Source organism: Euprymna scolopes, chromosome 22 (genome assembly GCF_053919585.1).
Source record: "Euprymna scolopes isolate OS-2025 chromosome 22, ASM5391958v1, whole genome shotgun sequence".
NCBI lineage: Eukaryota > Metazoa > Mollusca > Cephalopoda > Sepiida > Sepiolidae > Euprymna > Euprymna scolopes.
In genome coordinates this window covers 81,357,765-81,382,764 of record NC_136503.1, presented here as the reverse complement: position 1 = coordinate 81,382,764, position 25,000 = coordinate 81,357,765, and the positions used below count along the sequence as shown (strand labels likewise).

The 25,000-nt window shown below is 32.6% G+C and overlaps 1 protein-coding gene across 8 annotated transcripts in view; it reads right to left on the bottom strand.

Moving 5' to 3' along the window:
* Nucleotides 1–25,000, bottom strand: part of LOC145243504 (FERM domain-containing protein 8-like) — a 218,103-nt gene that overhangs the window by 54,714 nt on the left and 138,389 nt on the right. Inside the window, exon 1 of one of the 8 annotated variants that reach the window (XM_080106464.1) lies at nt 10,556–10,649. The exons of the other annotated variants lie outside the window; for them this stretch is intronic. Within the exon in view, the coding sequence (XP_079962590.1) occupies nt 10,556–10,616 (61 nt within the window). The 5' untranslated portion in view covers nt 10,617–10,649. Of the gene's footprint in view, nt 1–10,555; nt 10,650–25,000 lie in introns of those variants that run through there. 8 annotated transcript variants of the gene reach the window in all.

Sequence of the window (25,000 nt, the reverse complement as noted above, 5' to 3'; positions counted from 1 at the left end):
AACAGATGTCTGGAGCAACTAACTCTGGAGCAAAAGAATGGTGATCACTAACAAAGGGTCAGCAGAATAGAAAGAGAGCTGGTTATAGCCCCCACCCCACCTGGAGGAACAAAAGTCATCCAAAGAATTTCAGTACTTATGGAGATTTCTGAGTTTTAACAAATATTACTACCTGAACAACTTTTTTTTTTTTTTTTTTTTGCAACCAATTTAAGGAAAGTAAAAAGTGGATCTTGGGTTTATATTTGACAACCTCATAACTCTTGTTTCCCTTGTTGTCCTTTAGTTTTCATTTTCATGAGCGATGTTTCTGACAAAGAGGTAAGAACTGCTGTTTTCTGGGTTGAAATCTGTCCATCTAATAGTTATCGTTGGCTAGTTTTTGATCTTGAACATTTTATTTATTTTGCTTTAGCTCTTTACATCAAGTGACTTTATACCTTGTCTGGATTGATTTCAATAAAAAGGTTTTTTTCTTGACTTCCCAGAAGAAAGTCATTTTTTTTTTCATAATTTTTTTCATTCTTTTTTTTTTTTTTTTTTTTTTTTTTTTTTTGAGGTGAAGGGGCTACAAATAAAATGGAGGCCATTAAATTTTTTTTAAAAATTTTATTATTCTTTTGGTCTCTTTGTTTTTGGAGGAGGGAGCTATGGATTTAAGTTTAGATTAAAGTTAGCTTACAATTTAACTGTGTTTTTGTTTTTTTTTACTTAAAACGTTTTTAATAATTTTTGATGCAACTTCACCAGAGTTTGAGGTGATCTATAAAAAAACATGTTGAAAGGAATAATATCATTTCCTTTTGATTATTTGTTTTGTTTATTTTTTCGCTTGAATTTTAAATAAAACTTCACTGAGGAGCCTGAATCAACATATAACTTTTTTTTATAAACTTCGGCATATATATATATATATATATATATATATATATACACACACACACACAGATACATTCCAAATTTCATTCATTATTTTTTTATTTCTTCCAACACATCACAAATTTCATATTTTTTACAGCAGCTGTTTCGTTATGCAGCATCAATCAATTATTAGTATGTCAATACTGAATATATTCATCGTAAACTCTTCAGCAAAAAGGAATTTACTTACCTTAGAAAGAAAAAACCCAGGCATGTCATTTATCAAACCAAAAAAAATTATGTAGGAAAACATGGCATATTTTAATATTGCCACCATTATGAATTTGAGGAAGAATTACCTTAATTTATTTTACGTATTTTTAAAATAATTTTCCATATGATATTTATTTACATTAAGTATCTATAATTTAATAATTCATAGCCAAAAATAACTAGTACAATGAGTGTATCTAGTACAAAACTTATTGTTTAAAAACGAAACTCCAACATGTTGTATTATTATTTTACCTATATTCTTACGATTTTTTTCATTTTTTATTGCTAATTATATAATTAGAAGATATAAAAATATTTAATGACTGAATTGCTGTGGTTTCCTAGATATTAATCCAATGAACCTCTGATGTTTATAAAATAATATTTAATAACAAGTAGAGCTTTATTATTGTATACGAGTTGAAACTTGTGGCCTGATGGCACTGGATTTCAAGAGAAATCACAGCTGAAACATGTATCCACATATGTAGCCAATAATGTTCGTATAAGTAAAAAAAGGATACAATTATATATATATCATCATCATCATCATCATCATGCAGTCCGTCAGTCTTGACGATGACTAGTCAAGGCCTCAGTGCTTTATCCTTTGGTGTTGGCATAGTCCTCTTTCCGTGTGAAACATCCGGTCACAGGCACTGCATATGTGGGTGGCAGGGTTGTGTCGTCTATAGTGTCTCAGCTCTAAGGCTTCTCCAATCTTTCTATTTCTTTCTTTCCTTTGTGGAGACTGTTCCGCCAACCACTTCTTTCGTTGGCTTGTTCCTCCCAACTATCGGCATTGATGTTCATTGCCTTCAGCTGCCGTTTTGTTACATCTTTGTAGCGAAGCTTCTGACCTCCTACCTTGCGGGTTCCATTTTCCAGTTCCCTGTAGAAGATCATCTTTGGAATTCAGTTTTCTTCCATTCTAGTAATGTGCCCGGTCCATCGTAGTTGCATAGTAGCAAGGGTAGCTTCCACACTATTTAGGTTTGCTCTCCTGGGAACTTCCGTGTTTGGTATAAAGTCACTCCATTTGATCTTCATGATCCTTCTCAGGTGTCTCTGTTGGACGGCTTCCAATCTCCTTACGTGTTCTCTATACAGAGTGTAGGTCTCTGCTGAGTACAGCAGGGCTGGCAGGCTCAGCAGAGACCTACACTCTGTATGTATGTATATATATATATATATATATATATATATATATATATATATATAGTATAGCATAGTATATATAGTTGTATTATTATTTATAAATATATTTTAATATGAGACGGAGGCTTTGTTAAGTACAGGGTGTAATGATAAAATTGTCGTGCTAGAAAAGACATGATTCCATTTATGTTTGATGAAAACTGTTTTTTTTTTTTTTTTTTTTGTAAACCATCTATTAGTTGGCCAGCTGTGTACAAATCCCAAGAGTGATAACAGCCTTCTATCATGTCTGAGAGTGACACAATGTTCAACAAGCAAGATCGGAGATGAGCCACCGTACAACTTGTGCTCTCTACCCATCCAAGTTATGACAATGGAACCATTGCCAGCACCCTCAAAATGCAAATCCAGACAGTTTAACACTTGAGGGCACAGCTCAACCAAAGTTTCTGGCCATGGTTATGGTCTTTGGCGTGGTTTCAAGTGAGGGCCACATTATGCCACCTCACATCTTCGAAGTTGGCTTAAAAGTCAATATACCAAAGTGTACCTGGATGGGCTGAAGAGTGTTGTCATCCCCTGGTGCAATCAGACATGGCAGATGCTGAGTATGGCAACAGGACTCAGCGTCAGTCCACAAATCCAAAGCGACCCTAGCTTGGCTTCAGAAAGGGTGCTACAACTTTGTATCTTTCTCTCACTGGCTGCCTTTCCTCTCTCGACCTAAATCCACTAGACTTCTTCATTTGGTCATACATCGAGAACATCACCAACATGACCTCCCACAACACTAAAAACCACTCTGGTCGCCACCATCCGTCAAGTATTTGCTGAGCTCCTGCCGGTGCTTGTGGAAAAGGCATGCTCTCAGTCCTGGACCCATATCGAGGTAATGATTGAGGCTGAAGATGGCTACATTGAATAAGTGTCAGCTTTACTACATAATCAAGTTACCTGAATTGATTTTTTTCAATAAAAGTTTTAAAATAAAGCTGCAATGTAGTTTTCTTTAGGGCGACAAATTTATCGTTCTACCTTATATTCTGTTCATACACCATCTTCTTATTTTACATAACAATTATCAAATATTTTCAATCTTTTATGAAAAAAATCAGATGGCATTTTATTAATTAATGATGAACTAAAACAATTCTGCTTTATTTTAAATAAAACATTAGTTTGTCCACGATTTTCAATCAATTATAAGGAAAATGATTAAAATAATTTTTTTTAGCAAGATCTACTCGTGCCTCCTAGAATTTTTTTTACATTTTTGTAAATTGATTTCCAAACTAACCTTTTCTGGCCAGGTCTTTATTTATCCCTTTTTTGGTGCTTCTATATTATAAAAACGAAAAAATATTGAATTTCAAGTAAAACAAATAGTACCTACATAATTGTCATGTTGCAAATAGTAGCATATCCAAAAATTACAGAAAATGATAAGGTAGAAAAATAATTAATGAAAAACTGTTTTCGATAAAAATTTATATACAAAATAAATTTTGTCTGATATTTTAAATTACGTTTGTCGCGTGACATAACAGAACTTTATCATCTCTCCTGTGAATTCATCTCATTTTTAGTAAGCGTAATGTCGTGATTTTGCTGCCTTTCACAAATTTCTTTTTTTCATTAATAATTACTTTTCTACCTTATCGTTTTTCATAATTTTTGGATATGTTACTATTTGAAACCTGACAATTACGTAAGTACCATTTGCTTAAAATTCAAATCTGTTTTTCGTTTTTACTTTTTTCTTAAATCCATCCTTATCACTTCCTCTCATATTTTTCTCTGACCTTCCCCTGCCGATTAAACTTTTCTATATCTACTAACTCCAGCAATCTTGTCTATTCTTTCAACGTGCCCATACCAACAGAGCCCTCTGTTATGCAAACCCTAACCCTATATTGTTCAGAATTAATCTTCCTCTGAGTTTATCGAATCCAGATCTGTCTTCAAGACCCACATTACACATCAATCGTATCATTCTCGTATCATCTCTGCAGAAGAATTTAATTTATTGTGTCATTACTATGCTGTACTTACATAAGGGTATTTAGTTCCCTCCCACTGCAAGAACTGAGACACCAGAGTCGAAAAGTGGGATTGAAAAGTCAGCGCCCCCACCCCGAGAAGAAGCACTTAGATCTGCAAAAAGTGTCTGAGCAGCCCTGTCAGTATTCCCCATTAAGGACGCTTCCGGCGATTAGCAATAAACTAATTGTTGTGGGGGAATCACCCTCCAAATGGACTGTTCTATCCATTATATAAATCATAGACCTTTTGATCCCAGGTGTGGATTAAACACCAGAGCGACCCTCGCCTGCTCGGTGACGTTTACTACTCTTTTCAGTTGTAACCTTTTTACGTTGTTGTTCCAGTAATACATTGTTTAAACTCTATTCCATTGTTCTGTTTTCTTTGTGGCTTATTGCAAGCCATAACACTAATCAATTCTCAAAGAGAGAAGGCAAAGCCTGGAAGGATGGACCTCCAAGAACTGCACAGAACCAGCAATCAACGGGGACCAGATCATTACAGGAATGGTTTAATCTCTGTTGATTTTGGTGGCCAAGGATAAAAATCCTTAAGAAATATAAACATGAGACCTCCAAGAAATAAGTTCTTCCTGGGGTGGGAGGGGGTTCTGTATAGTATAGGTTCGTTTATCATCAAACAAAATCTGTCAAGAATTTTACACCCAGATCCATCCGCTAGTCTTAAATAGAATTTCTTTTCAACTTCTGCCATCTTTATAATGAAAGACTGGAGGCTGAATGGGAGTTGCTATAGCTACCATGCAACTTCGTTGTACAAATTAATCAGACATGAATATTTAAAACTGACAAGATGGAAGAATTCTTCAGAATGCCATTAAATGGCCTTCAATTATCAGGCAATACCTAATCAATAACTTCAAGTGACTGTAAGAATATTTTAATTGCCAATGAATATGACTCCCCCCACCCACCTTTTTCAGTGGCTTAATATCAGTTCAATTTTATCTCCCAGGGACATAATCCAGAGGATCATGATGTTGATTAAAGTGTACAGGTTATCTTAAGGTTCTGAGTTTAATTCTAAGCAAAGGCAGTAGGACAATTTAAAAACATTAATTAAAAGAATGGAATGCAAACTGTACCCATAAATCAGGAAGGAAAAGGCTCAACACGAGATGCCAGAATGATTTCCTAGGGCATTTTTTTTTTACTACAGCTGAGAAATGAAAAAGTGGCCAAAAAAACACATATATGACAAATAAATGTTATCAAAAGCAAGATAAGTTACTCTTCTACCTAACTGAATGAAGTTTTAGTGTTTTAACTTATTTTAAAGCATTTATTCAGTTTAAAAAAAAAAAAAAAACAAGTAGTGTCGAGTGTTACACAAGAACAAGAAATATTAGCCGATATAAGAGGGTCACAACTTTGGAGCCTAAATAATCGCTCAAAATAGAAAATTAAACAACATACTAGTATAATCCCACCTAATAAATGTTACTGTGACATTTACTGGGTGGGCTTCAATCATTTTTTTGTTTAACAGCTGACACTTCTTGTTTTTTGAACTTAAAAACGCTTTAAGCTTATTTTGCTTTGAGAAAATTTATTTATTATGTATTTATTTTTTTACCATTTTTTCGTTTTGTTGTCGACAGCAAAAAATGCCTATTTCTTAGTTCGAGACAAAGCACCCAAAGAAAATTCAAAGAGTTGTGATGACACGAACGAAGATGAGGTAACCAGTCAGAAAATTGCAAATAATATTATCTATTAGATTTTTTAGTATTCAAAATTCAAAAACGAAAAGAAAATATTATTATTACATCATCTTGTTCACACTATTTTAGTAAATAAATATGTATAATTGAAAATTATTGAAATTCTTTCACTATTGTCATCATTCTTTGCTACCATAGATCGTTCCCACAAGCTACATTGTCATAGCCCTCAAACACAACTTCTTACACATTACACACAATGCTTCAAACAAACTACAAAGTCCTCATAATCAGACAGAGGCGACGGATTTTCACGAGATTAGTATCATTTTGAAGCTCGACCCTTCAGACGACAAATATCAAAAAATTTGCTAAAAACATTAATTCCTTTACCCTCAATTGGGCACTTTTCTACAGGGAGGGGGTCGCATTTTTTGCCTATATTTTCAAAAATCAACGCCTCTTTTCGATTGACTAGCCTTAATTTAAACCTTCACCACTTCCGGTTTGGCAATGGACGCAACGGCAAAGACGTCACATTGTTTTCACATTCTTTTTCTCCTTCATGGTACGGATTCCAGCACACCTGCCTACTACCACTTTTTTTTTTTTTTTTTTTTTTTTTTTTTTTGCTCAACACACACCTGGCAACGCCGGGCACCCAGGCTAGTATATGATAATTACAACATAAGAGAAGGGGAAAAAGGCGAAAAGAGAGCAGCATCCGCTTGCCTCCCTTAGACTTGGCATGTTATAAAATAAGTTAACATTTCAAACTACTCCAATTCCAGTAAGGCTATGTACCATGCGAAATAAGTTGGATTCAATTTATGGTAACCAACCACCGGTCAAGTACAGATAATTTATTATCTTTTTTTCTATGGGGGAGGGGTAATTCATTTCTTTTACGAGCAGCAATTATCATTTCCTACACTGATGATTGCATAAAAATGAAACGCTAGTGTCTCTAGGCATAAAAAAAAGGTAATTGTTAATATTTATTAAAAAAAAAAAAAAGGAAGATATATGTAGGCATATAAAGCCTATTTAAGAAAATAAAGTTGAGCCCTATTTAGAAAATTAACAAAAATTGGTCAACTTTAGCACAAATGCAATATTCTGAGTTCCTGTCATTGAATACCATCTGACTGTTTACTGCATATGCCTGCTGACTTGACATATATAGAAACTTAATTTCTCTCAATTCTTGTGTTACTTCCGATGGTTTTGAGGTAGAATGTGAGCCTACAAAGTCAAGATATTATAGTTTCTATTATACTAGCGGGGGTACCCGGCATTGCCAGGGTGTTTGGAGGTGTGAGCACAAAAAAAAAAAAATAAGTGTTAGTAAGCAGGCAGGCTCGAACCCGTGATGCGCATTGCCTAGGGGAAAAAATTAAAGTAATTAGTGGTAACATCGTTTTGATATTTAGTTTGAAATTCGTTTTTTTCTTTTCTTTTTTTTTTTTTACATAAAAGATACAAAAATAGGTAGATATAGAAATCTTCAAAAAGATATTTAGTTTGAAATTTTTTTTTTTAATAAAGATACGAAAATAAGTAGATATAAATCTTTAAAAAATACTTTGCAAAGATGCGACAGAGGTAAAGTGTTCCCGCTTTGTTTTCTTTTCTTCATAAAGGAAATGTTTCTTTTTTTTTTTTTAATGTTTCATTGTTAAAGTGTTTTTTATTTAATAAGTCTGAAGAAAGACTTTTCTTGTGAAAATTTTCGAATTACATATTGTTTGAATTTGTCCAAATGGTCTTGAAACAATTGTAACTAACAATGAAATACACTTTTTGTTGCTATCAACCCATTTCTTGAAGTCTTGGTTTTTGTTAAAACAGTATATATATACGCACACACAGTAATGGGATAAAACAAGTGTACACATATATTGGTCATAAAACCTCTAGGAACTTTCTTGAAATGAACATAGCTAATAATGGAGTAAATTAGATGTGATAAATGATTGAAATTTAGCAAACAAATCTGGAATCTAATATTCTACACTAGAAACACATTATTAGAAATAAAGACAATGGATTATTAGATAAGAAATTTAGATCTATAAAAAGGCTTAAAAGATTAGCAATATTGTTTCAAAACTGGGAACACAATTTTAGTTATATTGAAATAGATGATACTGTTTCTAGATCAATAAAATAGCTTAACAAAGATTAGCAATATAAATTAAACAAAATAAACAAACAATATTAGTAATTAAAGAATGGGGATTAATTGATACTGTTTTTAGATCAGTAAAACTTGAAAAGTTCTAGCTTATTAAATAATATTCTTGTTCTGAACGATTTCATTGGAGTAAAACGTACTTGGAACTAAATAATATATTTATTATTAGAATACTTATTAATAGGATATGTATTATTAATAGATAAGTATTTAAGAACTTAATTCCTGAATTGATATTATTTGAATTCAAGCCATACATAACCTCAAAAAAATTATGGCTGGATGGCAAACGTAGGTTAAATCTTTGGTAATAAAATCAGTATCATGGTTAAGATATGCATTACAAACTTATAATTTGAATAGGTTAGCCTAGATTTAATTGATTTTGTTTAATTAATAAATAAATCATAAATGCATATTAGAAATTTGCCAAACTCTGCAAAAACATTAAAATAACGAACGTATTGAGTTACTTCCCTTTCAACGTTATGGATACATATTAAGATTTTGGTAACTTATAATTCAACAAAACCTTTAAAATTTCGAACGTACAGAGTTACCGCCCATTCAACGTCTGAAATATCTGCTAATCGTAAATCTTAATAGGTAGGAACAAAAGAAAATAAAAAATAAATTTAGATCCTTAATTTTAAATGAAGAATGAGACTGCACTGAATATAGGATAATGTTAAACTTCTTTTTTTCCTTATGGAATAAGTTTTAAACTAAAACTGCTTTTTGAAATTCCACAAATAGGTTAGCCGATATTTTTGTAAATAAACAAAGTAGATTCCAGATACGAAACTAACATAGAATGGAAACAATATAGCTGAAGACTTAGTTGATTAGTCTGGATTAGAAAAAAATAATTTTAATTAAATAAAGAAATTTAATTTAAGAAATTAATGAATAGTATTAGTAAAACATTAAGTGAACATAGGTGGTAATGTTGTATGATATTTTGATTGAAAAATTTTTTTTTAAATTAAAGATACGAAAATAGGAAAATATATAAATCTTTAAAAAAACTTTGGAAGGATGATGTAGGTAAAATATTTTCTCATGTTTTTTTCTTATAAGGGAAATGGATTCCATATTGTTCATTGTTAAAGTGTTTTTTTTTATTCAATACGTCTGACGACAGGCTGTTCTTGTGAAAATTTTCAAACGACATAATGTTTGAATTTGTCCAAATAGTCTTGAAACAATTGTAACTAACAATGAAATACACTATTGGTTGCTATCAATCTATTCCTTGATGTCCTGGTTTTTGTTAATATATATATATATATATATATATATATATATATATTAACAAAAACCAGGACATCAAGGAATATATATATATATATATATATATATATATATATATATATATATATATATATATACACACACACACACACACACACACACATCTTGGAAGTTTTTCAACTTTTAAATTTTAATAACATTTAATCTCAACTACTTTGTTGAAAAACTTCTTTGCTTGTAAGTCATTATCTCTGGCAATCACTGCATTAATTTGCTTCTACTAGTCCTAGTAAGGATCATCAGTTGTTTTTCATGAAAATCTATTTTGGGAATTTATATATATATATATATATGAATGATCATTCACACTGGAGAAGACCGAAGGATCGGTTGAAAATGTGCTTTTGAAAGAAACGTTTTTGTTTTTTCAAAAGGTTTTTTTGTATTCCTACATGTCAACAAATAGGAAATAAATACAGAAAAGATATAAGCATTCATATATTTTTCATATTGATTTTTTATCCATGTTTATATAAATTACTAGAATTACCTGAATGGAACAGTTTTGTACCATTTTCATGTACTTTTTTGATGACATATTGATATTTATGCTATATTGATAAGATATATTGCTAGTAAAATTTAATGTCTAGAATCTTTATTCCAACTTTTATCAAAATTCATTAGATGATTTTGATTCTAGTAAATGTTTAAAATTAAGGAGAAATTAAAATTCAAGCAGTCTTATTTAATTGGTGTCTAATAACTATGGATCAAATTTAATGCAAATCTGAAATATTTGAATTTTAAAATGAGAAAGTGCTGGAATATTAATTAAGTGATGTCTGATACCTATTGTTAAAATTTCAGAAAATGTAAGGCTTCCACGTTCCCTTTTGCATAAAACTAAATTAAACTAAATATAGCCCACATTAGCCACTCCTGCAGCCAGCAGCTGCATTTCAAAATTCATTATGATCGGTAAATTAGTTTAGGAGTGACCGTTGTACATGCAATTACATAAACCTATACACTTTTTTTTCTTTTTTTTTTTTTTTTTTGATAATAAAAAAAAAACTGACCTGTTCGTGAGAAAAAAGGAATCCAAGATGATTTTCTTTGTTTTCCTGAACTGAAATTCATGAGGAACGACCTTGTGGTGAAGCTAACAAATGGGAAGTGAAACTTGAAATTCTTGATTCATGATAACCCACCGCCACCCCGACACCTTCAACTCCACCCCATAAATCCCCACCCCCACAACCTGATAAAAGAAATCTTCTTTTGTTTTGTTTGACAAGCTCCTTTTATTCATTTGTTGAAATATCAATAATTGACAAATGAAACCATTGATCATCACAAGATCCAAAATAATTAGGAGACATTTTTTTTTTTACTCCTTCTTCGCATCTCTTCCTTCTTCCTCTCTACAGCATTAATCATTTTTGTTTTTAATAATACTAACAGCAAACCACTTATCAAGGCTGAAAGTCATTCAAGGATAAGGGTTAACAAGATGGAATGATCGCTGCTTGAAAGGTGAACAACCTCATAAGATCAAGGACGATTAATGGAATGAACTGAGTTTGATTACTTGATGGAACGATATACTGTTAACATTGAATTTGAAGACGACTATGTTATATTCTACAGGGAAGCAATTCTGCAACAATGCGTTCCACAGACTCATTCAATACTTAGAAGCCCAGGATTTAATTAACAGTTCTGAAAAAAAAAAAAAAAAAAATTAGAAAAGTTAAGATCATCGAACGTAACTTATGATCCTGCCAGATAAGTGTATCCATACTTGTGAAAGGATGGTTGAATCAAAAGGAATTCATAATTCAAGCCAATGGATCCATTCATAAGCAAATAAAATATTTTTAAATGCAATTGTTTTCATCTACTTTCATGAAGGTTCCAGTTACTTGTCCGAAAAACAACACTTAAAAACCAAAAGAAAAAAACTAATGTCCTGAAGCAACAAAAATCACCTAAAACTACCATTTAAAGGTTACAAAGCACTACTTGCTGCATAGACAAACTTTCTCTAAATACACCTTTTCCTTTGATTAAGAGAGTTTGCCTGAGAGTAAATGTATGACTTCTTGGACGAATCCACATCATAGAATGTGTCTCTACTTTTTTAGAAATCTATTCAAATTTTTTTCTAAAAGTTCACTGCTTATTAAGGCCGGAATTCACCCAAGGATAAAGATTAATCAGATGTATTGTAATTCAAAATTCAAAATTTAACTGTTTAAAAGAGCAGACAAGTGCAAGATTTTTTTTTTTAATAAATATGTTCGTTTTTATTAAAATTAAATTAAAATTTTTCACTCATAAAAGTTTGTTTTTTTAGAAAAATCTAGATAGTATTTTTCTCTTTTTTTGCATGCCATGATGGTGGTAATGCCTGGCACATCCTCTGATGTTGATAGAGATTAATTTTTTAAATGTCTGATACAGTTGTTTGATGTTAGTCATGCAGAAGAAGAAAAAAAATCAAAATTCCTTCCAGCGGTAGTAACAAAGAGTTCTTGCTATGAATATTTTACAAGGAGGAGCCAAAGATTTAAGCTTAGTTAAGCATCCTGCATGGAAATAACAATGGAAAAGAATGTCTCTTCTATGAAAAAATGGTCGTATATAACAGATGAATCATCTCTCACCTAATTGTGAAGTCGATTGTTTTTCATCAATAATCTTCTATATATATAAAAGGTAAATGCGGCGCGCATTTTTGTATGTCTCGAAAAGGCTTTTTTCGCCGACGGTCCCGGGGGGGGGGGGATACTATCGCTTAGAAGTGTTTATATATCCCCTAGATAATAATATGTATGATTTGTGAACGCGCGTTGCATCTAGATTTATTTACGTCGATTTTTACAAAATTATTGCTATTTCAGCCCATCTTGTGTTCGTTCAGCTTTTTTGTATAAAAGCAAAACTAATTCAAATCTAAGGCACTGTTCCCGGCAATTGCACCGGGGAACGTCCAGAAGCAATCAGCTTTGATCAATGTGGGGCCAAACTCCTTATATCAGACAATTGCTATTCAATCCGGACAATCCCCTTTTTATGGGGAGCTGGTTTCCCCCTCCCCAACATCTTGGGGAAACAACCAGCCAAAGTTGGGTAAACAAACCCAAAAGCTACTTTGCAATAAAAGTTAACTCCGCTACTTCTATTTGACCTCATTAATGAGGTCAAAAAGAAGGAGCAGAGTTAACTTTTATCGCGGGCACGTGTCAATTCTGTTTTTAATACTTTTAAATAAATTCAAATGTGTTTCAGTTACTCTTTCTTGCTGGCCGAGCGGGTAACGTGTCAGGTTTTTTGCACACTTTATTTTCCACCTTCGCCTCAACGCTTCGGGTTCGATCCTAACTACTTACCAAAACTGCTTTTTTTTTTTTTTTTTAAAGCCCTCCACCCCCAACACAAACACCCGGGCAACGATTTTTTTTTTTAAAGAAGTTTTAACATTTTTTTTTTTACTTCGCTTATTCTTTTGTTTTGTTCCCCCTCCATCCACCCAACATGCACACTTTTAAACATCCAGGCAACGCCGGGTACCCCCCCACTAGTCTATAATCTATAATATAAATCTCACCTGTCTGGTTAAATGTATGTATGTATGTATGTCTGCCTAAAACTTTCGACAGAGGTGACGGATTTTCACGAGATCGGTATCATTTTGAAGCTTGACATCTTGGACCACAAATATCGAAAAATTGGCCAAAAACATTAATTCCTTCACCCTCAACTGGGCAGTTTTCTACAAGGAGGGGGTGGGTCGATATTTTGCGAGCCATTTTTGCAAGTCATCGTATCGGTTGACCTGACTTTGCCTAATTTTAACGTTCCAAACTTTCAGTCGCACCATGGAGTAGCAGTAAGACATCAGATTTTCTTTCATTTTCTTTTCCGCCTTCACATCACAGGTTCGAGCCTGCCTACCTACTAACACTTTTTTTTTTTTTGCTTAATACATACCTCCACCCAGGCTCGTAATAAATAAAGAACAAACAATGATTAAGAAATATTTCCTTTCGTTGTTTTAACTAATGAATCACCTAAGTAGCTAAAAAGCTACTTGAGGTTAAGGATTAACAAGACGAATAGATTAGCAGTCAAATGATGAATATTATGAGAGGATTGAAAATAATTGAATAAAATTTAATAACTTATTGTGAGGACAGTTGATGGCAAGTGTTTACTGACATTTGAAGATGACCATGTGGTAATCCTCAGGGAAGCAATCTTGTGGCAACATGTTCCACAGATGGAAAGTTCTGCTTATGGAAATTAGGTTTAATGTTAGGCACACACAGAATAAGACAGGAAAGTTCTTTGCAGTTGTGGTAATAAGATGAGTTCTTTCAATGAATATTCTACAAGAAAAAAACCAGAGATTGAAGCTCAGTCAAGCATTTTCCATGGAAATGACAATAGAGTAGAAAAAGACTAGCAATGTCTCTTCTGTGAGAAAGGTGGGAGTGGGTGTAGAAAACAAAAATGATCATCACCCACTAGATTGCTAATTCAATTCTGAACTTTGTCATGGTTGACTCTTCTATAAATAGAGGATTACTTCTGAAGTCAGGTACATTACTGGAGCAATTGAATGGCTCATTTTTTCAGTGTAAGTCTTGATTTTTAAAAGGAATTAGTTTATGATAAGTATTGTTGACATTGGATTTGAAGATAGCTATGTTGTAGTGTGCAGGAAAGCAGTCCCATGATAATTTGTTTCACAGCCTTTGAAAAGAAGCTCAGTTCATGAAAATTCTTGTTTGATGCTAGTCACATGGAGGAAGAAAATTCTTTCCAGTTGAGGCAGAAAGAAGGGTTCTGCCTGTGAATGTCTCACAAGGAGAAACAAGATATGGCAGTCCAGTCACTTGCTTTTCATGGAAATAACAATAATGTAAAAAGAGAGACAAAGCAATGTGAGAAAGAGGCTGTAGAGAACAGAAAAGATCATCTGCTACTAGATTTCAAAGTCAATTCTCAACTCTGTCATGGTTGAAAGAGTGCTATTAATGGCGACTCTACAAATGTGGCAACAGTACTCATCTTAGGACATATCTGACTCATACAGAGGAAGTTTTTTTATTTATATTAATGAGTCACCTGTTACCAAGTCCAAAAGCCACTTAAGGATAAGAGTTAATGAAATTGCCACTCGGATGCTGAACTATACAATACGAAGGTTGATGAGATTGACGAAAGGACAAAATTTTGATTACTTAAAAAAACAGCTAGACAAGTATTTATTAAGCTTAGACTTGAAGGCGACCATAGTGTAGTCTGTGAGGAAGCAGTATCGCAGCAATGTGTTCCACAGGTCAAAGGTATTTTTAAAGAAACTGTTCATTTTGTTTTTTTTTTTGGGGGGGGGGTACATAGGCATCACCACTTATCAAGGCCCAGAGCCCACTCGAGGATAAGGGTTAAGAGTGTACAGTAGTCAATTGGACAATATAATAATCGTTAGTAATGGAAATTTGGCAAATTTTTTAACTTAAGTGAAACGGCTCATCAAGAACTTGTTTACATTGGACTTGAAGACAATCAGATTGTAGTCAGCTGGAAAGCAGGAAAACAGTTCCACAGGTGTGAAGTTCTAAGGTTTAGGCATAGATAAAGAGTGGAGAGAATTATGGATAGTGGTTTTGGCTAGACGAGTGTTTCTTGTGAAAGTTTGGCGAGGGGGGACCATAGATTAAAGCTCAGTCAAGCATTTTAGATATACAAAAAAAGAAAGTGGTGGTTTTTGAATGCTTAATGTGAGTGTTTTACAAAGAACTAGAGATTGAAACTCTAGTGGGTCATCAGTTATCAAGGCTAAAAGCCACTTGAGAATAAAGATTAATGAAGTTGTCAATTTGATGCTTACAGCAGTACCTCCCTAACTATGACAGTACTACCTTAGGACTTTTATGCCGGTAGAAGATTGCATCAGAAATCGGGTACTTTCTGCAGCAGCAGAATAGCCTCATTATTTTTTTTTAACAACTGTTAGCAACAGATTTGATTTGGAAGAAAAATCAATTCCAGAAGTTTATCAAAGCAAGAGATTTCCTCAAGGAGAGCACCATTCATTTCATCTAGAGCAAAACATGCATCTGAACATTGGTGTTGAAAAAAGGAATTTGGTTTTAGAGGTGTTAACCGTAGCAAGTCACGGTTTACTCCATTGCACCCAGTGTTCCAGATCAGAAGAGAGAGAATCAGCAATAACTTTATCACTAACGCTTTTCATAGTGCAGTCATAAACAGTTGTATTATACCCAAATGATCTAGGAATATCATTTGAAAAACCATTAATAAAAATCAGGAAGAGAATTGTGAGAATTCTGCCTAGAATAGAGGAAAGTTTATTCTGAACATAAAGATGATTGCTATTTCACTTCTACTATTTAATAGGTTTTGGGGATCTGTTTGAGAGATAAAACATTAACAGTGTCATTACTGGCCCTGACAGGCAAATCATATCCATAGTTCCCACTAGATTGTGAAATCGGTTTTAAACTCTACAAAGGCAGAAAAAAAGGGTTCTGAATGGTTTTTCCAAGGCATTAAAGCCTAATCTAGCCTAAAAAGAAAAAAAAATAGAATATTTTATTTGTATGCAAGTTCAGTGATGAAAATGCTATTTTATACTCAAGTGTGACAGACCAACAAAAATGCTAGTTTATATTTAATTGTGACAGACCAACAAAAATTCTATTTTATATTCATGTGTGACAGATCAACAAAAATACACAGCTGTACTAACTAGTTGAGATGTTTAGTTGCATCTAAATAGGATATAGCCTTTTAATCAGCATGAAAATACTACTTCAAACTTAAGCGTGGCAGACATGACAGAACTGCATGGACGTATCTAAAAAAAAAAAAAAAAAAAAAGAAAAAAAGACGCTTGCAACTTGCACTCAAAAGTCATAACAAATCTAAAAACAAACCAAATAAAAAAAACGACAAAACAAAATTAAACCAACCGACTCTCTTTGGCTTTATCAAAACAAGGATGTTGTTGCATATTATTGTTTCATAAGGCTATTATTTATTTTCATGTCACTTAAACTATGAAAGGCTAGAAAGATGGATAAGCCCACAACACCAAGAATAGATAAGAGTAAATAAAATAGTATAACTAACACGACATAACTTCTTCATGAGACTGCCTGACAATGTAAGGATGAGCCAAAGTTTTATCTAGGCTTTATTTCTTCATATTGTATGAAGTATTACCAAAGTTATGCAATGGAAACATTGATAACTCAAAAAAAAACACTATTTATCTGATCAATAGCATCAAATCTATCTAGCAAATCTGGAAAAATAAGAAATCGAAATTCTGTGACAATTTCAACCTTGAGAGAACTTTTCAATGTCAAGGTCAAAGTTCAGGCTACAGTGATATACGATATAGTACTTTATTAGCTGCAATCCTCTTGGCAACCCCTTGTGTTCCGGGTTTTAGTGTGTGCGGAGATGGCCAACAAGATCGATCCTGACCTTGAACTGCCTTTCACAGTGCGAGCAGGTAGTTCCCTTTCAATTTGAAGGGTTGGCTTGCAAGCGTTCTTCTGTTTTCCCTCCTTTTTTTTCTTTTCCTCAAGGAAGGTCTACACATCAGTTTGCCTCGAAGGTGGCGGTGCCTTTGGCGATGGTTACCCTGCAGGTTTGCTTGTCCTTGGTCTGGGTTTCCTATGTGCTGATGCCACGCATCTTCAGGTTTGTTTTCAGAAGATCTTTATATTGTTTCTTCTGCAATATGAGCTACAATGAACAGAAAGTTATCACCAAATGTGTGATGTTTTTATAACCTTGGTTTTTGACCAAGATATCCCTAAATTAAATCGCTTCTAAGTTAGACAATAAGTAATATTGTGATTAAGTTTGGTGATGATTGGTCAAGAAATGTGGACACTAGACTATACACAAACATAGTGACAAACAAACAAACTCAACTGAAAACATAACCTCTTTGTAGAAGGTAAAAAATCAAGTTTGCACTTATCTGGCCAAGCAAGTTTTGTTGGCCCAGATTTGTAAGCCCCTGGTGTGTTTATTCCATGCTTCACTGTTCAGCATAAGTAGCTAAGGGTTTCTCATTAGTCATTCCCCAAAAATTCCTAAGAATGATTGTACACCAGGTGGATGCTCAATGAGATCATTGCGAAGGAAAAGCTTTGTTTATAGTGAACTAGCACGCTGCCCAGCATTGCCCAGTCATAAAATATACTTAAATATGATATTTTAATTCATGCAGATTTCGTATTCATTATTATAAAGTCAATTCTCTATCGATTATTATTTTATACCTAATATTTAGCAGTGTTTTAAAAAGTAAAAATAAAAATACTTGTACGCCATTAGCTAGAATCAAAACCAAAACATATAGCTCTCCAATGTTATCTGTTAGCGTATGATTTAAATCTATACATATACAAAAACTGCAACAAAAATAATAATTTGTTTAATCTATAACTTTTAATTAGCGCATGTGTAAAAAAAAAAAAAAATGTGCAAAAAAAAAAAAAAAAATTGTATAGTTAACTTACGCCAAGTCAAGATCAATGTTTGTTTATATATTTTTTTTTCAATTTTGGCCCCCTTAGCTACAATTTTACCATCTAAAAATCAAATAGAAAGTATGCTACAGGTCTAGATACTCTATATATCAAATTTCAACTCTGTAGACCAAATATTCAGAAAGGAGTTTGGTAGAGACTTTTCGCACACACAGCGATAAGGTTACTTTTATATATAGATATATATAAAAATATTTCCATATGCTAGTACGTTTTTATCTTAAATTATCGCAATTATGCAGAAAGTAAAAATTATGCATAAATAAAACTTAGCATAATGGAGAAATGAAACCAATTATCTAATAAGAAACAAAAAAAATGAATAATTAATTAATGAACGCTCGTTTTTCAATGAAATATGCAAATTAGTTAACCTTCATGTAGTTGCTTGCATATCCATGACTGAGTAAATTAAGAAATTCGTTTTAATAATTTTTGAATAGAAAAAGTAGGTTTTTAATATCAATGCCAGAGCAAGAAAAAAAAACTTAAAATTTATAGGTATATAGATCATGATATTTGTCCAAGATCTTTTAAAAATTCAAGTCCAGACAACTTCAGCAGTATCATTTTGTTGTGAAATCTTCTATTATATAAAGGGCAGTTATCTGTAGGACTATGATAAGAGAATATTCTTGTTGTTTTGGCTCCCGAGTATACATCCAACACATTTAGACATAGTTAATCGAGAACCACATCACTATCTAAAAGCATATAAGATATTAACTGATATATACTCGAGAGTCAAAATAATGAAAAGAATATTCTCTTATCATAGCTCTAGTTATCTGTGTTTTCATATCCAGTGAAAACTTGAAAAATATACGTCATCCACAAAAGTTTATATTGTTTTGATCAATTTCATCAATATGCTTCCAAAAAACTCTCAATCATTTTCTGAAAACTGAAGGAAAGAAAAGCTATGGATATTTTTCCATATTTCTTAATTCTGAGCAAACACTGTTGAGTTCATAGAAATTCTATTTGATGTTAGGCTCTTGGAGGAAGAAAGAAACATTATTTTCAATTGTGGTAAAGAGATGAGTTCTGGCTGTTAATGTCTTACAAGAAATTGAGCATCTTCCTATTTTACTCACAGTCTCCTCCGAGACATACTGTTGAATTCTGCAGACAACGTGCCAATACAGGCCTACAAGATAATAAGGGGCTTCGATAATTTTCACCTACAGAACTTGCACCAACTTGTGGCAATTGTTTGTTCGCTCCAGCCCACAACCCATTCACCACAGGACACAATTTGAAGATGCAGATCCACCATCATCCGGCACCCTTGGGCAGAGTTACTCCTGTTTGGAATGGACTAAATTCCCACATTATTAAAATTCCCCCTCAGTAAATGCTTTCAAGTCACACCTGGCTACAGAATCGAATGTCCACCAAGACCTATATGACTACCAATTTCTTTACTGAGTCACTGACCCTACCCTCACATATTTTTCATGTACATTACATCCAGTGATACTCGACAGAAGAGGATCAAAACCTTAACATATGGTCTTAATACCCCAGTCGAGTAACCAATAACCTATATTTAAGATGAATAATATTTGTTCTACCCTCTCTTCTATATGTCCTCTTTGGGCCGTTTTAACTCAGTTAAGTGCAAAAAAGATAAAATAAAAGCCTGATGGCCTACTTTATATATTGACGGACAGTAAATTATGAATATTGGAGCTTAATTGAACATCTTTCTATTTCAACCTCTCTGCTGGGACGTAATATTTATGTTCTCCCCTCTCATCTCGAACATATATGTTTTCTTTTGGGCTGTACTAATTCAGATGACGACCTACTTTCCGTATTGGCAGCCAGAAACTTACAAAGAAAAAACTTAATGTTTGAGACATGCGGTTTTGTTGACTATATAAAAGAGAAATATATTTTTTTTTTTTAAATAGTGAATGATATTCAGGACAATTGTAGGCATGGGACACATAAACAGGTTTATCAGCAGACAGTGCAGATAAGTATAGAATTTAGTTCATGTAGGTCGAAAACCATGAGAATTAAAAACAAAACTAAAAATGTCAACAAAGGTGTGCTTAAATGCCATATCCATATATGAATGTTAATTTTTGCCTTTTAAATGCTAATACCATCATAAAATAGCAAGGGTACCCAGTGTCACCCAGGGTCCTAATTTTTATGAATCATGCATATTTAGAAAAAAAAAAAATAATAATAATTTGTTTAATATTGCAATTTGAAATGTCTAAGTTTATTATAGAGAAAAATATCATTGTAAAAATAATCATGCCACAGGTGAAGTTTGAACTTGCAAACTGTCTCTAGATATGGCACATTAATCGACTGACTCATGTGTGCAAGTATAAAATACTGATGCTATTAAATACACGAACCAGTGTGTATGTATTTCATGGAAATGTACACAAGCCTTGGACAGTTAGCATTAACTCTCATTGACAAACAAGACTCTGAGGCATGGTATGGTATGCAGGTTTATTGGTTTGTTATTAAAGATAACATGGCGATACTCTGCCAAAACGTCGATATTTAAAGTAATAAAAAAAAAAAGCTATGCCAAAGAGCTGTGCAGGATGGACCTAAACTAGATCAGGTAGGAGCACTGGAAAACCTCAGTTGGTGTTTAGCTAAAAAGGCCAACAAAGGGAGATAAATGCTCTGTAATCTATTTACACTAAACAGAACAACCAGACTGCCTTCTCTTCTTCTCCTCCCCTTTTTCTCTAGAGTCAAGTGTCATTCAACCAAAGACAACAAAATAAAGGAGAGAAAGAAAGACAACAACAAATTATGACTTTCTTTCCCTCTTTTTCACTGGTGAATATCAAACACAATTGTCTGTCATTAAATTAGTACACAGTGATCTGGGTGGCGGAGTTATGACTTCTGACTGTTAGAAGTCTAACTCCTCTACCTCAGCCAGGAAGATTTTATGCAGACCAGACAATTCTGTAATACAATCTCAACAAGAATAACAACCAGCAGTGAAACGAAACAGCCAAGGCCAACATCGACCACAACAATAAATCAGTTATCTTCTGATATCAAAACAAGTAATTTTTCATAGCTCTAAATAACAAATACGCAAACAATAAACTTTATATCCCATCCAAATACACAAAAACAGTTGAACTTCTTTCTCGTCATGTAGTTTTAAGGAAGACTGAAAATTTTTCTGAATGCAAAAAAATATGGACAACATTTTAGAATTATGTGACCAGACATTAACATTTCGAGTGCTAGTTCAGAATTCTTCCATATCACAAAAACAAAAATAAAGTAAAACCTGTGTGATGTATGTAAAGAAAATATTGAAAAGAAAATAGTGTATTTTAAAAATCATATAAATTGATCGAGTAGTTTTATTTTTAAATAAGAAAATAAAATTTTAAGGCTAACCGAGGAGTGACTGCCTTGCAACGTCATTTTTAAAATAGTCTAAAACAACAAAGGAAAGAACTCAATATAATTCAAAGTTAGATTTTTGTTGTAATGCCTACGAATTCCCATGAATTGCTTAAAAGCTATTTTTATGCAAATAAAACATGATTTGAGGGATATAATCTTTTTTTTTCTATCATGAGTATGTATATCATATGAGGTTATCTTGTATTTGAAGCGTTTATTTTTCTTTTTAGATTTTTTTTTAACGTCAAGGGCTAAACTATTTTGTGTGTGTGGGGAGGGGGGGATAAAACATTGAATATAATGGTTTTATGCAATAATAAGTTGTTTGAATCCCGCATCTACTTATAATTCTTCTTCTTACTTTTTAAGCCTGTAATCTGTGATCAAGTACCTATAAAATTACCGTCCATGTGTGGTTGGCTAAGTAAAAGTGACAATAACGATTGCAAAGATAATAAATCTCAAACAGATGTGAAAATTATATAGGTAAGTAGAAAAGTAAATTTTCTTGCATTTGATAACAGTTATCTGTTTTCTATTTGCTCGTTTGTTTTTTGTTTTTTTAGTTTTTGTTTTTTTCACCTTTTTTTCTTAACTACACAACACAAGTGCAAAACTTTTTTTTGTTTTTTTTAGTTTAAGCTGATGTACAGAAGAGCAACGGCTTGGAAAATCCAGCATGTACAGTTTTTTTTTTTGTTTTTGTTTTTTTACATGGGCGTCACTACTTATCAAGGTCTGAAGGCCACTCAAGGATAAACATTAGTATTTCAGATAGCATTTTTTTTTTTCATCTGAAAATCAATAGTTTTGTCAAATTTTCAATGTGGGAGGGGGATGTTCCTATTTACTTATCTCCTCATGAGGGCAAAATTAGACAAGGTCAATTTTCAATGTGGGGAAACTGGCACTCTCGATTGAAACAAATGTAGGATCAAAACAGATACTCGACTTTGTATTTATTCATACAAAATATTTTTAAAAAATAGCACTTCTGCATTTGTACATTTCACAGCAAATTTAGGAAGCCATTCTTAACATGGGGAGAGGTGGTTTTGTAAGCTCTTCCCTTACACAAACAGAACTGTTCTAAAATGAAAACAAGAAATTTGCTTACGGATATTAAAATGCACAAATGCCAAAAAAGTTTAAATTTAAAATAAATTATACTCAAGGTCATCAACAATTTGTCAAAAGGCCATGTCATATTGTCACGAATGAATTTCAACCAAAGAACGCTTTAAAGTATTGTTACTTTTATTAGTGTTTGTCTAGAATTCAACGAAATTAAAAAAAACAAAAATACAGAAAAACTTTTATAATATACGTACCGAACAAAATACCATATTACAAAATTCATGTAATTTGAGCATTCAAGTAAATTTTTAAATGAAAAAAAAAAAAATCAAATTTTATGAATAAGTGAGAAGATGGTGTTTTGATTTGCTATGTGTTAATCACAGGGAGACAACTCAATTTGAACTACCAAGATCAAAATCAACCTTGTAATTTACTATTAAAATCGTAAAATTGTATTTAAAAAAAAAATTATTTTATAAACATATCTATACATTTTCCTGCTTTCATAATCATTATAAATCCCTATAAACTTTCACTGTTTAATAACCTTTTTATGCAAATATGATTAATTTCATATTTGTAGTTTCTTTCAATGCATTAACCTGCAAAATTTATTGTATATTTTGCAAACCTCTTTCCTCTGATGAGAAGAATTGCATTTTTCAAAACTATGCAGGATAAGATCTTTCAAGTTTATTTGTACTTCTTGTCTAATAATTAAAAATTTTCAACAATAAGATTTTTCTATTATATATATATACTAGCGGGAGTACCCGGCGTTGCCCGAGTGTTCGTTTCCGGGACGGGGGGGGGGGGGGAGTTTTAAAAAATGTTATGGTAGGTAAGTAGGAAGGATCAAACCCGGAGTCATGAGTAAAAGTAGGAAAATAAAGTGTGAAAAAAAAACAAAAAAAAACATCTGCAACGTTAACAGTTCGGCCACCAAGAAAAGTCCATACCAGTTGTTTAGGAAAAAAAAAAAAAAAAAAAAAAAAAAAACGACTACGGTAGGTCGGCGCGAACGTGAAAATATAATGTGAATTGTCCAACACGCTAACCACTACGCCACAGAGCACTGCAGCTTAGTTTAGTGATTTTAAATAACTTCACATGAAAGAACTACGAAGCCAAACCGGTGTTCTCTTCTCAACTGTTCCTTGTGAACGATCCCCAAACGGTGTTAAGTGGTGGCAGGGGGAGGAGGAATTTATTAGAGAGAAAATATTTTACCACTTCCATTGATCTTAACCGATTTTGGCCGTGACTTCTCAGCAGAAAAAGTATAGAAATCTAAGATTATCGAGGAATTTGAGAAATAATAAGCCTATAACACACCTCAGATATTGTTCTGCCGTTTGTGCATATTATATTTGCATGAAATATCTTGATTTTTAATCCTATTAATGTCAAAATCAGACAGGAAAAAATGAGTTCATTTTATTTATATAGAGAAGAGATATATATATATACATACATACATACACCAGGTTAAATGAATTTAACGAGGTTATTAAAAGTGCTCAATAAAAGAAGAGTAAGATATTTGTCCGAAACATTAGCATGCCCAGTGTCACAACCATGTAAATTTGTTTATATTAATAAATAAATAACTACTTAATCAATTCATATGATTTTTGGAATATGATATTTTCGGGTTATGCTGACACAGGTGTCTTATATCGAAACAGACGTTCATGGCCACCGACGTGTCACGTAACTCGTGTTTATGTAAAACGCGACAAACTGCATAAAACTGAAACAGAATTAATATATGTGGGTCACTGTCAAGATTACTGCAAGACATTTTAATAGTTTTTGCATCCTGCTTCAATGTTGACTTATTCTTTTTTATGATTTTATTGTTATTAATTCGTCACACAGCTAGATTTTCTTTTGTGATATTGTAGGTGTGTCAGAAATTTCGTGAAAATAGTGAATAATTCCACCCCATCTTTCCAAGCTTATAACTCCTCGAAAAATCTAATTCAAGCCCTAATTTTTTTTTCAATTAAAGGAGCAAGGACCAAGGTTTCATTAAAAAAAAAAACAAAAAAAAACGTGTTTTTTTTTTAAAAAGGTTTTAAACTTCGGACTTTACAAGTAAATTTCTAACAAACAGTTCTTTTTTTTTTTTTTTAAATTTGAATATATTATTTATTGACCTTTTCTCTTTAATTTGTAATATATAAGACTTTGGTACATAAATTAATTATTTACTTTTTAATAGACATTTTAAAATGGGAGGCGTGAATTATTCGACCCCCTGTCTTTCCAAGCTTATAACTCCTCAAAAAATATAATTCAAGCCCTAATTTTTTTTTCAATTAAAAGGAGCAAGGACCAAGGTTCCATTAAAAAAAAAAAAAGAAAAAACAAATAACGTGGTTTTAAAAAAAAGGGGTTTAAACTTCAAACTTTACAGGT